Consider the following 14,591-nt stretch of genomic DNA (forward strand, 5'->3'; position numbering starts at 1 on the left):
GCTAAAGCGTGTGGTGATTCTTCTTATGGCTGCGGTGGGGGGAGGGGGGATCCCCCTTTCTGGGAGAGCGATGGCAGCGGTGGCAGCAGCAGCACCAAGAGGGCTAGCGTGGAGCTCATCATGTCCTGGCCAGAGTAGGTGGCTGCGAGGTTGGCTGAGCCTGAGCAGTGAGAGCTAGGGCGCAGTGCTCGGAGACCTGGCGGTGGCAGTGGCTGCGGAGGCAGGGTGGTGACCCGGTGCTCCCAAGTCACTTACTGGTGGCCCCTTCTCAAGGCTGCTGCTGCAGAGCCGGCTGGGGCTCGGAGCCAGGCAGTAGAGGAGGCTCAGGAGGCTGCATCTTGGATGGTGTCCGCTGCTGCGGGAGTCCCCACTCTACTAAAGCCGCATGGTTCTCTCCTCAGTGGCTGCAGTCCTCCCTGCAATGCCACAGCTGCATGGTTCTCCCTCCAATGGCTGCCACGTCTGGGTTTAAATCCCCAAGCCAATCTTCCTCTGCAGCCCCATTTCTGACTCCTCCCACACTCGGCCTCACACGCCAGAACTCATATCTTTCCAGCTTTACTGGGCTGCCATCACGAGTCTGGGCAGGCGTGGCCCCATGTTATGGAGCCAATCGTCTCTGAGCTCCCACGCAGGCGCTATAACTCGGGGGACCTGCCCCCCAGTTACATCTTAGTGGGGAAGTTATTTCCATTCCCCTGGCTCAGAGATGGTCACAGCTATTTAACATATCTATGCAACCAATTAAAGGTTATAGATATGTTAAATGACCATGCCAGAGGGTAGCTGCAAGGCTGTTGCTATGGGAAACAGCTCTCAATGGCCCTGCTTTATTTGTCCCTTCCCCCAACCCACACCTGGGAGTTGGGGGTGAGGACATCTTAAAATCACCTGGACACTTTGAGTTCTGGACCCCATTCCAAATCTCTATTTGGGGCCCCCTCTGCCTGCACTCTCCTACACATGTGCTCTGCCTGACAACATTGTAGTCACTATCTCATACCCAGAAAAAATTTGTAAGTTCCTCTCCACTTGGGAACTGTCAGATTCCTAAAGGAACTGACTATATAGAATAAGAAATAGAATATTGAATAGAATTAGGTAAATATTCTAATAGAATTAGATTATTTCTAATAGAAATAATCTAATAGAAATAATCTATTATTTCTAATAGAAATAATCTAATTCCCCCCACCACAGACTTTCTATTAGATTAATTCTAATAGAATTAGAATATTGAATCGGAAATACTAAATGGGTAAACAATATTCTATAGAGTGGACACTGGTTACTGAGGTTATATGCAGGAGAAATGTTCTCTGGGAACCAGAGGCAAAGATAACTCCTTGTCTTCCCACTTGAGGGCAGCTTAAATCCTCTTAGTCATGGTTCAGAATGAATGTGCAGATAGTTACAAAATCCATTGATGCTTTTTATAGGGAACCTGTCTGCATGGAAGTGACCAATGTAGCTCAGCTCAGGTTGGGAAAACTGACAGGCATGAGGCAGCACACAGGAGCCAGGTCCACAGGTCAGCTTTCCCATGGGGAACCAGGCCTGCATTATACCTAGGCTGCTTTGAGGCTTGCTTTTGCTAAAACTCCTTCACCCTGAATTAAGGCAGCAAATGTTTAATGCATATCTTTGAAGTAACTTCTGGAAGTCTGTGCTAAACCCCCCAAGGACAGAGTGTAACCAGTTCAACCACTTTTTTCCTTGCATTTGCAACATTCTTCTCTTTGTTATCCCTAAGAAGTAGTCAGCAACATTCCTTCCTTTATCTGTAAAAGATAATCACCTAAGCAAACCTGTGCAAAAGGAATGAGGACCTTTGTTGATGTAATGCTCCCAGAAAAGCAGTTAAGCCTCTCCAGGCAAGGGTTGAGGGCCTCTCAATGCTCTCCCTTTTCTCCACAGGACTTCTGCAGTTCGTGTGAATTTGTTTGTTGCATCCACAAGACTACAGACAGACACCCTTGGTCGGAATCCAAATCAGCTTTTGACTCCATGCATTTGAATGGCAGGAAATATTTAACACTTTCCATGCAAGAGAGGATGCATTTTGATTCTCAGTGAGAATGTATGTCAGTTTAGATTTGAAATAATACTTTATTGTCTCATAGAATTCTGCGCTTCACAGAGTCTGAAATAACGTCTCTAAGCAAGTAATCAGTTGGAGAAAACACTCCCTAGAAACCTGAAATCTAAAGTCCTCATTCCCCGGTGTTACTCCCTGTGTCACAACGCCATTACCCCTTAGGTTCAGTGATAGGCAGCTAATGCTGCCTCTGTGGCTGAGAAAACTACATTACCCAGAGGGCAATTCGCACAGCACTGGCAAGCTTCAGCCCTCTAGAGCCGAGAAGGCCGCCCATTGGTTCACACTATCCGATTAGGGCGGAACATCCTTCAGTGGCGGTCATTTTGACCTCTCTCGCCAGTTCTCCCAGTCAGGTTCCAGAAAGCTGCGCCTGCACGGAGCAGGCGCCGCGCGAGTAGTCCCTATTGTGCGGAGCCAGGTTCCACGCTCACTGGTGGCCTGACTGGGGCCTCTGAGCCTCGTAGCGTTCGCTCCACTCTCCAAGTGCGTTGGCCGCGGCTCCGCTGAGGCGCCCGGCTAAGGTGAGAGCACTCCCCACCCCTCAGTCCCTTCCCCCTATAACCTCGCCGAGCCCTGCAACCCGGGTGCGCTGCGCCCGCCAGGTCCTGCAGCCCAGCGTCGGCGTTCAGGACCGGGCGGCGCTCGTGGGTGACACACGGTGTGACCGTGTGGGAGAGGGTGACGAGTTGAGTGTACGCCCTGTAAGACGCTCAGAGGCGTCTCCGAAGTTAAGATTCTAGGGAACCTGTGCCCCGTTTTGTGTCTAAACATGACGCAGTACATGATGTAAAGTTATAAGTGAGGCGTTTTACTTTCATCATGGGACGCGGTGGCTGTGGAAGGTTGAACAGAAGAGGGACATTGGCTGAGATCGGGTTGGAACGTTTTCCAAACCCAGCTCAGAGAAAGGAGAGACCAGGACAGAAGAGGTGATAACAGTTGAGGACGGGAAGATGAATCCTGTAAAAAGTGGCGTGACTGGCAGAGTCTGCACTGAGCATAGAGGCCCTGAGGTAGTGCCGTCAGTGCGAGGGCACCTGACTCCAGGCCGGGCCAGGGCACTTAGAGTCCTGAGCCCGTGGGTCCTAGCGGTGGTGGCGAGGTTCTCAACAGACCTTTCTCTTTCCACAAATTCCTGCGACTGCAGAATCCCTCAGGGTACTGGTTTGTGGAGTTTATTTCAGGGTTTCTTACTCTTATGGTCTCTGAGATAGAGGTGTCCTGGACTGTGTGCCATTCTTTCCACCCTTGGGACTAGGGACCTCGAACAGATGCCAAGCCCAGGGTTCTCGGTCCAGGTTTTGACTTATGTGAAATGATCGCTATTTTTGGCAGTCAGTGAAATGAGATGTGAGAGGACCTCCTCCCAGGACTGGGTACCAAAATTTGCAAAGGCTTGGAGGAGAGACTGAGCTGGTTCAGAAACCTGTAGATATCCTTTCTTATGGGAATTGGGACCAATGGGGCAGGAGTCAGGTCTAGAGGAGCTTTGTGACAAGTTGGCTGTGTATTCTGCAAGTGATGGGAGCAATGGGAGATGTGCAGCAGTGGAGACAGGTGATCTGACCCAGGTCTCATTGGGTTCCCTAAAGCTGCAGCATGGAGAAGAGTGTGGGTGTGAGGGAGGTGATAGGAGGACCAGGCAGGAGGCTGCTCCTATAATCTAGGTGAGTGTGAAGAACTAGAAAGGTGGCCATGGAGGTGAGAGAATCAGTTGGAATCTGGGTGGATGATTTGGTGTGGTCGCCAAAGTTTTCTAACTTTGAGGTTGAGAGAGAGGTAGGAGTCAGGAATGACTTCATGGTTTGGTTTTAGCTGTGGGAGTTATGGAAGCATTATCATATGAGAAAAGGAAAACCATAGCTGGGGATATCAGAAGTTTATTTTTGGCCTGTTAACAGGTTATGAGATGTTTTAGAGAGCAGTTCATGGGTGTCTGGAACTGTGAGAAGTTCAGGATGGAGACTTCTCCAGAGGTTAGTGGAGGGTATATGGGTCAGGGAGGAGCTGTAGTTCACTTTGGTATGGGGAATGCTGGTCAGGAAGATAATGGTAGCAGTAGCTTAGTAAGAACAGGGTGGGCCTGATGACTGGGTTTCTTATTGGGGCTTCTAGTTGTGGGATGTGGGTGTCACAACACAGGGTATGGATGGAAATAGCCATGTAGAGAGATGAGGAGAGAGTATGATTTGACAGGTGGCCATCACCTACAAGGGATGAATGGATGTGAGATGGATTGTAAGCCTGAGAGTATTTCACACAGGAGACTGGGGCTGGGAATTCACTGCTCTAAAGACTTACCAGGACTTTGTTGTGACCCTTGATGTGGCCTGGGGTGTCCCAATCAGGCTGACAGATGAAGTGTAGGGGCATGTGTTCATCTGTGAGACTCATGGGGCATGGGGTACTGGACAAATGGGGCTCACCGTGCAGTGAGAGTGAGGTGGAGAGAGGAAGGCTGAGAGTGGTACCAGGACATCAGGTGCAGCACCCGTGGAGGAGGGTTATGCATATCTGAGATCTGATGTGGTTCTCGGTAGGTTAAGTTGAAGCAAGGAACCCTCAGGGAGGCTGGCTTTCACAGCAGGAATCAAGGTAGCTAGCCACTGTCAGTGGGGACCATCAGAGTCTGGGTAGTACTTGATCCTTGGATTTACTAACACAGTAAATTTGGATTTACTGTGTTTTCTCTGGACTATATATGCTGAGTAATGAGTAGAGAGGCCAAGGCAATAACTGTGACATGGACAGGAGGAGGCTGGGGCTGAGGATGTGCACTGTGAGAGAGAAGTATGGTAGGAAGACAGAGGTGCACTTTGGAAGCAGAGTGTGAATTTATGGCCCCAGGGCCCTGTCCTTGACATGAGAACGAATGAAGGATGAGCCCATATCTGGTGGTCACTGGAAGAACTGATATGGGAAACCTTAGAAGAATTTGCTGAAAAAAGGGGTGTTGTGATTCTACATGCCCAGTCCAGAGATTAGACTCCATTTGTCTGTCCACGTGCCTATTGTTGTTGAGGGCCGATATAGTAATTAGTAGGACCTTGATGAGGTAGTGACTGATGGAAAACATCTACTGGGATAGGAGTGGGAGAAGGGTAAACAGAAAATGGATAAGGAAGTGTTGAAATTAGAATCCTGGGGAAGAGGCTGATTGGGGACACATTGTCCTCATCATGGCAGGGCATTGCTACCTTTGAAGTTGTGCCCATTGGGATGTAGCTGTGTGAGAGAAGGTGTGGTTCAAAAAATTATGTGCTGAGGTTAGTAAACTGATGGCCTCAGGGTCCAGCATTGGAGTCATAGGTTGAAGCGTGGCCATATTTTTTGTGACTTGGAAGGACAACCAGGAGACCAAAGGGGTGCTGCCTGACAAGACCAGTGTCAAATCACTCCACAATATTTATGGCCAACTTCTCTCCCTAACCTACATTTGCGATATCCACTGTATTAACAAGATGCATTGTGACCAACGTGCCTGACCCAGAGCTCAGGTATCATCTATCCAGCCATCTTTCTACTGTTGTGGGAAGACACAGTATCAGAGGGAATATAAGGAGAGAGTGATATGGTTGGCACCAAAACCTGGTATCCTCCCTGATATGGGAAGTCGAGTGAGCAAGTAGATGTGGAGTGTCGTGGGTAGGACATTGGAATCCGAGGAGAGAAGCTGATCATGGAATGAACTCTCCCCATTCTGACAGGATATGAACTTGGCAGATGTGGCCATTGCCTTCTCCCAAGAGGAGTGGAGGCTCCTTGTTGAGGCTCAGAGACTTCTGTACTGTGAAGTAATGCTGCAAGTCTTTGCCCTTGTAGCATCTATGGGTAAGACCTTTACATCTCTCATTGTGTTCTCAGGTGTTGACCTTCCTTCCCTATTTTCTCCAGAGGTAGTTTTGTGTTTCCCACAGCCTGACCCTTAGGCTCTGCTGATTTTCCCCACTTTCTTGTCATCTGTGTTGTGACTTCCAATGCTAAGCTGTTTGGAGTGTTCTGAGCCATGAACTTCCCAAGGAGTTCTAACACCTGTTGCCTAAGAAAGTGCAGGGAAGCCCTGGCTTGTGTGACTCAGTGGATTGAGCACTAGCCTGCAAACCAAAGGGTCACTGGTTCAATTCCCAGTCAGGGCACATGCCTGGGTTATGGGCCAGTGGGGCGGGTGCATGAGAGACAACCACACATTGACATTTCTCCCCCTCTCTTTTTCCCTCCCTCCCCTTCTCTCTCTCAAAAAAAAAAATAAATAAATAAATAAAATCTTAAAAAAAAAAAAAAGAAAGTGCAGAGAAGTATCTGGGAGCAGGAGTCTTCCAAACAGCTAATATATTCTACCTTGTTTACCCTGTCCTTGGCAGGTTGACTGTGTTTAGATCCACGGCCTCCAGTTCTGCCCTACTTTCCTTAGCTAATATTCCTTTGTGACTGCCTGTAGACACAGGCAGACTAGACGTCTTGGTCATTACTTACATTAACCATCGGCTGTTCTTATAAAACTGCCCTTGAGGTATATATTTTTTGTAATACTACTTTCCATGAATATTAGTACATGTCAAGTTGCACTGGGCCAGTGCTACCTGATCACATCTGTTGTTTTTCATTAATACTCAAATTGTTCATGTTCTGAGTCTAGTACATACAAGAGGGTATAAGGAGAACACTAGTTCTTTCACTTGCAGGATGGTCTCAGAGGAGGCCTGGCTCTGATGAGTGCCAACTGGTGGAGGTCAAGACATACCATACCAAAAACCTGTCCTGTGTCCAGTATTGTTTTGATGCAAGTGCCAATGGCCACACCTCATTTCTACCTGTGCTTTCCCATCCTACACTTTGCTGACTTGTTATTTCATCTGTGACTTCCTGGCTCCTGGCTACCTATAAGTTTGTGGCCTCTATGTATCACCCATTCCCTTGCAAGGCTCCCTCTGCAATATTCTCCAGCATTGACCTGTGCAGGTATTATAAGTTGCTCATACACCTTAAATAGTCTTCAGATACCAGCTACTTATTTACTGAATTTTATTAGGAACAGGACATAATCAATCTTCAGCACATTTTGCCCAGGTCACTGGTAGACAAGCCCTGATGAACACTGTTAGCGGAACATCAATTGGAGATCTGCTTCTTTTCCATGTGGTGCATGCCATGTTTGTCCTTTTTCTGGTGAGGTCTCTTTGTGATCTTTAGAGGCCCAGCATTGCAAAGCAGCATTTCCTTAAATATGCCCTAAGTTCTCTTAGTTTTAGACAATCTCATGAAACTATCGTATTGTGTCTAACACACCTTTATTATATGTTTTGCCCCTCCTACCAAAGGCCACATCAATTTTCTCAGCATTTTTCTGCTTTCAGGTTGTAGGCATAAAATGGAGTATGAGGAGGCCCCTTGTGAGCAGAGTGTATCTGTAGGAGAGTCACAGGTGGAGGCTTCTAAGAAAGCTCCAACAACTCAGAAGACCCATCCTTGTGAGCAGTGTGTCTCAGTCTTGAAAGATATTTTGCATCTAACTGAGCTGCAAACAGCATACCTTGAGCAGAAAGCATTCTTCAGTGATGTGTGTATGAGAGACTTCTGTTTCCGTGGAAACCTATACCAGCAACAAAGACCTGCCAGTGGAGAGAAGCCCTGGAAAGGACATAAGAACAAGGCCTCCTTTGTGACTAGGTGTGGCTTTTACGTATCAGGGCCACTTTTCATCAGTAGGGATATTGGGAAAGCCTTCCCAGCCATCTCAAGCTTTTTCCCCCATCCAGCCATTCCTAACACTGAAGAGCCACACAGTGGCAGTGAGAGTGGGCAGGCCTTTCATGGGAGAAAAACTCATCATCCATCAGTTGAATATGAAGAAGCTGCCAGTCACAGGCAGAAACTTGTTCAATGTGAGAGTATCTGTTCTGGAAAAGAGCTTTATGAGAATAGCAAAAGTGGGAAGGCCTTCAGACAAACTTTGAAACTCATTCCACATTGGGGAGTTCATAGTGGAGAAAAGTTGCAAGATTGTAGTGATTGTGAAAAGTCCTTCAGCCAAAGCTCTAGCCTCACTCAACACTGGAGAATTCACAATAGAGAAAAGCAATATGAGTCCACTGTTTGTGGGAAATGCCTTCGCCCCAAATTTGTCCTTGTTCAGCATCAGAGAATTCACACTGGTGAAAAACCTTATGAGTGTAGTGAATGTGGGAAGTCTTTTCGCCTTTCCTTTTTTCTCATCAAACATCAGAGAATTCACACTGGTGAAAAGCCTTTTGAGTATAGTGATTGTGGGAAGTCTTTTAGACAAAGCGGTAAGATCATTGAGCACCGTAGAGCTCACACTGGTGAAAGGCCTTATGAGTGTAGTGTATGTGGGAAATCTTTTAGTCGCAAATATCATCTCCTAACACATGACAGAGTTCACTCTGGAGAAAAGCCATATGTGTGTAGTGATTGTGGGAAGTCTTTCAGCCAAAGGACTGGCCTCCTTCGTCACCAGAGAGTTCACACTGGAGAAAAGCCACATAAGTGTAGTGTTTGTGGGAAATATTTTAGCTACAAATCTTCCCTTTTTAGACATGAGAGTGTTCACAGTGGAGAAAAGCTGCATGAATGTTGTGATTGTGGGAAGTCCTTCAGCTGAAGCTTTAGCCTCCTGCAACACCAGAGAATTCACACGGGAGAAGAAGCCCTTTAAGTGTGATTGTAGCAGTCCTTCAAACAAAGATCTACTCTCATTGACCACTGGAGACTTTACACTGGAGAAAAGCCTTTTGTAGTGTAGTGATGTGGGAAGTGGGACAAAGCAGTAAGCTCATTGGTCACTGCAAAGGTTATACTGGGGAACAACCTTATGAGTGCATAAATGAGGGAAGCTAGACAAAGCTCTAGTCTTTCCCTGACACATCGTACTTCATAGTAGAGCAAAACCTTATGAGTGAAACAAATGTGGAAAAACATGTAGACAAGTTTTTTTTTTTTAATTTCATTCTAGATAAAGGGAGAATAGAGAGAAGGAGAAGAGGCAGGAATATTGATTTGATGTTCCACTTAATTATATATTCATTAGTTGGTTATTATGTGTGGCATAACCAAGGATCAAATCCTTAACCCTGGGGTATCAGGACAATGCTTTAACCAAGGCAGCCAGGGTTATGCAAATATTTCACTTAATCTGATGTAAAGTTCACACTTAAGAAATGTTTCTATCAGCCCTGGCTGGTGTGGGTCAGTGGATTGAGTGCCGGCCTGCAAACTGAAGGGTCACTGGTTCGATTCCCAGTCAGGACACATGCCTCAGTTGTGGGCTGGGTCCCTAGTGTGCACACAAGAGGCAACCACACACTGATGCTTCTCTCCCTCTCTTTCTCCCTCCCTTCCTTTATGTCTAAAAATAAATAAATAAATAAATACAATCTTAAAAGAAATAGAAATGTCTTATCAGTATAGTTACTGTGGGAAATTCTTCATGAAACTCTCCAGTGTTATTCAGCACTGTCCAATTCATTCTAGAGAAAAACATTATGAGTGTTGCAAATATGTGGAATTATTTAGCCATTTCTCTAGCCTCATTTCATACCAGTTTACTGTGGGGAAAGAAAGTGAGTATAGTGCCATTTCCGCGGGCAGAAGCAGCCCTGGCGCTAGGTTGGGGAGGTAGGGCGGGAGGGCCTGAGGCGGCACAGAGGCCGGGCAGCCTGGGCCACCTGGTAATTGCATCTTTTCCCGGTGTCTTGTCCGCAGAGGGAGCAGTATGCCCGCGGAGGTCCCCGAGGCAGCCTCCGCGGAGGAACAGAAGGAAATGGAAGATAAAGTGACTAATCCAGAGAAAGCCGAAGAAGCAAAATTAAAAGCAAGGTATCCTCATCTGGGACAAAAGCCTGGAGGTTCAGATTTCTTAAGGAAACGATTACAGAAAGGGCAAAAATATTTTGATTCTAGGGATCACAACATGGCTAAAGCAAAAATGAAGAACAAGCAACTTCCTACTGCAGCTCCGGATAAGACAGAGGTCACTGGTGATCACATTCCCACTCCACAGGACCTTCCTCAACGGAAGCCATCCTTGTTGCTAGCAAGCTGGCTGGCTGATTAAAAGAGCTGAACTGCATGCATCTTCTAATTCCCATTGTTTTTCCTTAATATGTTACTTCCCTGCTTATTTCTTTTTATTCACTAAGTCATTTGAGAGTGACAGCTTTGCAGGTAGTGGTAGTGTGTGCTGCTATTGTAAGGGAAGATACATGTGTAGAGGTTTTGATTAGCTTAACAGTGCACTGATGGAGAGAACATGTTAGAGCAACATGAAGTAATCTACTTGAAAATAATTGTATATATTACCTAACTCCTAGTGTAGGACTGGTCATAACAAACTACCAAGCAAGTTTTACAATTTTAATGTTTTGGCTTTCTTTAATTCATCCTAATTAGCTTTGTGTGTTACTCTTATTTAATTAACCTTTACTGTATTGATTTCTTCTGTATCTTCCTTTTGGATTTTATAAAACAGAAGTTTAAGACCACAAGTTGGAAGAAAGGTCACATATTTCAAACACCAATAGATGGGGCTCCAAAAGATTTGTATTTCTGTGCTTGAACTTGAATGGCCTTAAACCTGATTCAGCTTTAACAATAGAAGTTTACTTGGGCAATATTTGCCCATTCTGGTGTAACTTATGTGACCCTAGTGCTTAACAGCTGCCATTGAAGCTAATGTTCTCATTCAGTTATATAGTTACAATACCTTTTGTTGTTAAAGATATGAATGAAGTATGCATGTGCATCGACTGTTGAATTCACTTTTGTGCCATTTTTGTAAATACAGTAGTTTTGCACAACCTCTCCCAAATGTCTGTATTAATTTCACATATTAAAAAATAGATGATGTGCCAACCAGAAGCACAAAAGTTCCTACACAAAACTCTGTATGCCATTAGAGCTTTTGTAAAGTGAGAGTAGTTTACAGTTGTGGGCTTATAGAATACCAAACTGAAATCTTTCCTCAGTCTGCCGTAAACTTAAGCTTTTTCATTTGTTACCAATATCCATGACATTCAGTGGCCTTGTGCAAATACAATATGTTGCTTAGGCATATCTTTTGTCCTATGCAGAACATTTCATTTTGACTTTTATGAAAAATTGCAATTCATGTAATTTATATAAACTTTTTAAATGTAGAAACTTTTTACTTCCACAATTTTGGGGACACTAGAATAAAAGGCTTCAATACTCTGTGTCCTGTGGCCCCTCCCTCCTCTTTTTTAATTGCTTCTTTGACTCAAATCATGTTGGCCTGTGCTAGTCAGTCTATTTGGAAGCATAGTGTATCCTTACTCTTGAAATTTGCTCTGCTGAATGCTGTTTTATGATGATGTTTTCCCTATAACTTCAGTTAACCATTCTTATTCCTGTATTATGTCTTAATATTTGACAATTGTTTAAATAAAAAGAACTTTATAATAAAAAAAAGAAAGTGAGTATAGTGAACTTGGAGAATCTTCTCTTTTTTTAAGATTTTATTTTTAGAGGGAAAGGGAAGGAGAAAGAGAGGGAGAGACATCAGTGTGTGATTGTCCCTCATGTGTCCCCTACTGGGGACCTGGCCCACAATCCAGGCATGTTACCTGACTGGGAATTGAACCAGTGACCTCTTGCTTCACAGGCCTGTACTCAATCCATTACACCATCCAGGGCTAAATGTGGAAAATATTTTAGCCACAATTCTCCCCTCATTCTGCTCCAGAAAATTTATACTGGAGAAAAGCCTTAAATGTAACTCCTAATCTTTTCTTCCTTGGAAAACATTCTCTTCCAAAACCCTTACCTACCTACAGTGCAGGAGGCTCTTAATTTTCTAAACAATGAGGCTACTTAACCCTACAGGAATTGTTGGATCTCCGCCAACATCTCTCAGAGGGGACTAGGAGTGATTCTTATCCCTCCTTCAGAATGGAGCCAATTAGAGACCTACTTATCCAGTCCCCACCTATTTCAATTAACCCAGATGGGCCATTAATAAAAGGGTTAAGCTCACAGCAAATCACATACCTCTCAATCACCTACACCAACAAGTTCAATATAATATTCAAGGACCAGTAACTTCCTCTGTAGATCTCTTTAGCCAAGCCTTCCTCTGCCTTAACAGCTGAGAATACACCAGGACCATCAGGTGGATCCTCTTCTAATATATCTAAGAACTGCAGTCATTTGTCTATCCTATCTCCTCAGTCATGGGCCTCTTTGGATACTACTTCCTCAACTAGCCTAATCTACTACTCCACCTCTCCCCTTTTTACAAAATCTATATCCCCAAGCCCCCCAATATAACTATCATGTGGAAGCAAGCTAGTTACTTTTGCACTTCTATTTGCCCAGGCCCCCAGAACATGTACCCCTTCAAATAATCATAACTTCTGGTTCCAGCCACAAAACAAAGAACAAACTGGTAAGTATAAAAAGTTATTCACTCTCCAAAATTGTAATATTGGCTGGGACTCTACAATTCCCCCTTTCAACTGGGTCTTCAATTTCTCTTCTAATTCACACTGCATGCCTTCTCCCACTGGCAGGAACTGTTCTAGCTGCGACCTCTGAGGACATTGAGACATGCAGTAAAGGATTATACAAGCCTTCAATATCATGATTAATATTTTTCTCAACTCAAGAAATCACACCTACTTCTGCAGGGATTAGGTCTATCTATATTTACCTGCTAACTGGACAGGCACTTGTACTCCTGTTAAAATTATTCCCAAACTCACCCTCATCAATGACAATATACCTTTCCCTTTATACTCCCAACCCACAAGAGTCAAAAAGGGGGACTTAGTCATAATCACCATAACTAGCATTGCAGTCGGAGTAGGGACTGGCATCAGAGGCCTTTTGAACTCCATTTTTACAGCCCAGTGACTCCTTAGAAGTAACTCAACAGATAATTGATTTAGCCAACCAAATTAATACCCTGCAAGAACAAATCACCTTCCTAGAAGGAGTAGTCCTAGAGAATAGGTGGGCCTTAGACCTAATGGCTAACCAAGGAGGCACCTGTGCTACACTTAACAAAGATTGCTGGGGGGGTTTTCATTAACTGATCTGGAAAAATACAAAACAAGTTTAAAAATATTCACAAAGCCAACAAATTCTACAAAGAGGGAGCCTCAGGAGGATTTGACTGGTGGGATTTTAGGTCAGTACCTTGTCCTGGTTTTCCTGGCTAACTACCTGCCTAGGGCCTATAGCAGCCTTTATTCTCGCTTTTTGGCCATGTCTTCTCAAATATTTCATATCCTACATTCAATAGAGCATCCAGCCTCTGGGAGATTCCCTCCACAAATGGCCTCCAGCCACAGCTCTCACTTTCTGAGCTGCCCAATTCCAATCTCTTCCCTATAATGACCCATACCCAGACCCTCATGTAGGGACAACTATACATCCCTAAACAGTAGGAAGTAGACATAAGAAGACAAGACCTTTGTCCATACTCCCCTCAGATCATTAGGAATATAGTCATACCTCAGTACTCATCAACTTCAGAACTTCCAAACCCTGTACTCATTGCATTTTGAAGAGAAAAAAAAAATGACTCAGTGCTTGCTAGGGACTCATAGCACTTGCTAGAACTTGTATGAGTCATGATGCTGGCCACAAGAGAAAATGCTTCATCATTCATTGCTTGCTGAGTACTTGTCAGTTTCAGCATTCATCATGAGTTCCAGAGTGAAATAACGGCAAGTACTGAAGTACAGCTGTAAAATAACTTTAAAAACCGAGAGGGGGAATTAGAGGACAAAGCTGGTGCCATTTGCCAAGCAGGCCTATGACCTTATTAAACATGTGTGCCACTTTACTGTTATGAGCTTATGTTCCCAGAATAGGAAAACTAGAAAAGTAAGAACAGGTAACTAGCTGTCCCTCACAGCTGCAGGCAAATAACATTGGACCCAGCTGCAGCTTCTGCAAAACCAGCAGAAACTTCCTGAGTTGCAATGCCCCCAATAGCAAACGATCCCCCTTTTATAATCCAATAAAACCTCAAAGTCCCAACACCTCAGCACCTGCATAATTCTCCGCACTTGGCCCCTTTCCTCTTGGGGAAAGTGAATTAAACTTTTCTCTCTGTATTTTCTTTGTGAATTCTTTCACAGCCCACATCACCAACCACCCTAACGTATCACACATAAGTATAATGTGTTTTGTGAACATTCTACACCATTTTCTTTAAGTTTAAATGTTCAATGATACATTAAGTCAAGTCTAGGTTTGTAATCTTTGTCAATTTCCCTGGTGTAAAACTCTCACCATGGTCAAGTTCCAAAATGCCAAAATGATGTCACTGAACATCGAGATGGTAAACTATTCTAGCAGCACACGAGTATATATTTTTTCCAGCATACTGATAATAGAAATAAGTAACCTTAACACTGATAGGGGGAAGGTAGAAGGTGAAGTGGTCGAGCAATAGGAAAAAGGACTGAAGGACATGAACAACATTGGGGTGGAGGGAGGTAAATAT

At 44.6% G+C, this 14,591-nt stretch overlaps 2 protein-coding genes across 3 annotated transcripts; both read left to right on the top strand.

Moving 5' to 3' along the window:
• Window positions 1-2,586: 2,586 nt before the first annotated feature.
• Window positions 2,587-11,310, top strand: LOC123826239 (cAMP-regulated phosphoprotein 19-like). 2 transcript variants are annotated; one of them, XM_045850221.1, is made up of 3 exons: window positions 2,587-2,622; window positions 5,809-5,932; window positions 9,821-11,310. In XM_045850221.1, exon 3 carries the CDS (start codon window positions 9,831-9,833, stop codon window positions 10,170-10,172), a length of 342 nt encoding a protein of 113 aa, XP_045706177.1. In that variant the 5' UTR covers window positions 2,587-2,622; window positions 5,809-5,932; window positions 9,821-9,830; the 3' UTR covers window positions 10,173-11,310. The 2 variants fall into 2 exon arrangements, with proteins under 2 accessions (XP_045706177.1, XP_045706183.1); XM_045850227.1 differs by lacking the exon at window positions 5,809-5,932 and having other exon boundaries at window positions 2,602-2,622.
• On the top strand, window positions 7,470-8,774 carry LOC123825981 (zinc finger protein 501-like). The gene is given in 1 exon segment (XM_045849640.1): window positions 7,470-8,774. A coding segment is annotated over 1 exon segment (1,305 nt).
• Window positions 11,311-14,591: the final 3,281 nt, after the last annotated feature.

This window comes from Phyllostomus hastatus, unplaced genomic scaffold (assembly GCF_019186645.2).
Source record: "Phyllostomus hastatus isolate PE091 unplaced genomic scaffold, TTU_PhHast_1.1 phas_contig_133, whole genome shotgun sequence".
In the NCBI taxonomy this organism is placed as follows: Eukaryota; Metazoa; Chordata; class Mammalia; order Chiroptera; family Phyllostomidae; genus Phyllostomus; species Phyllostomus hastatus.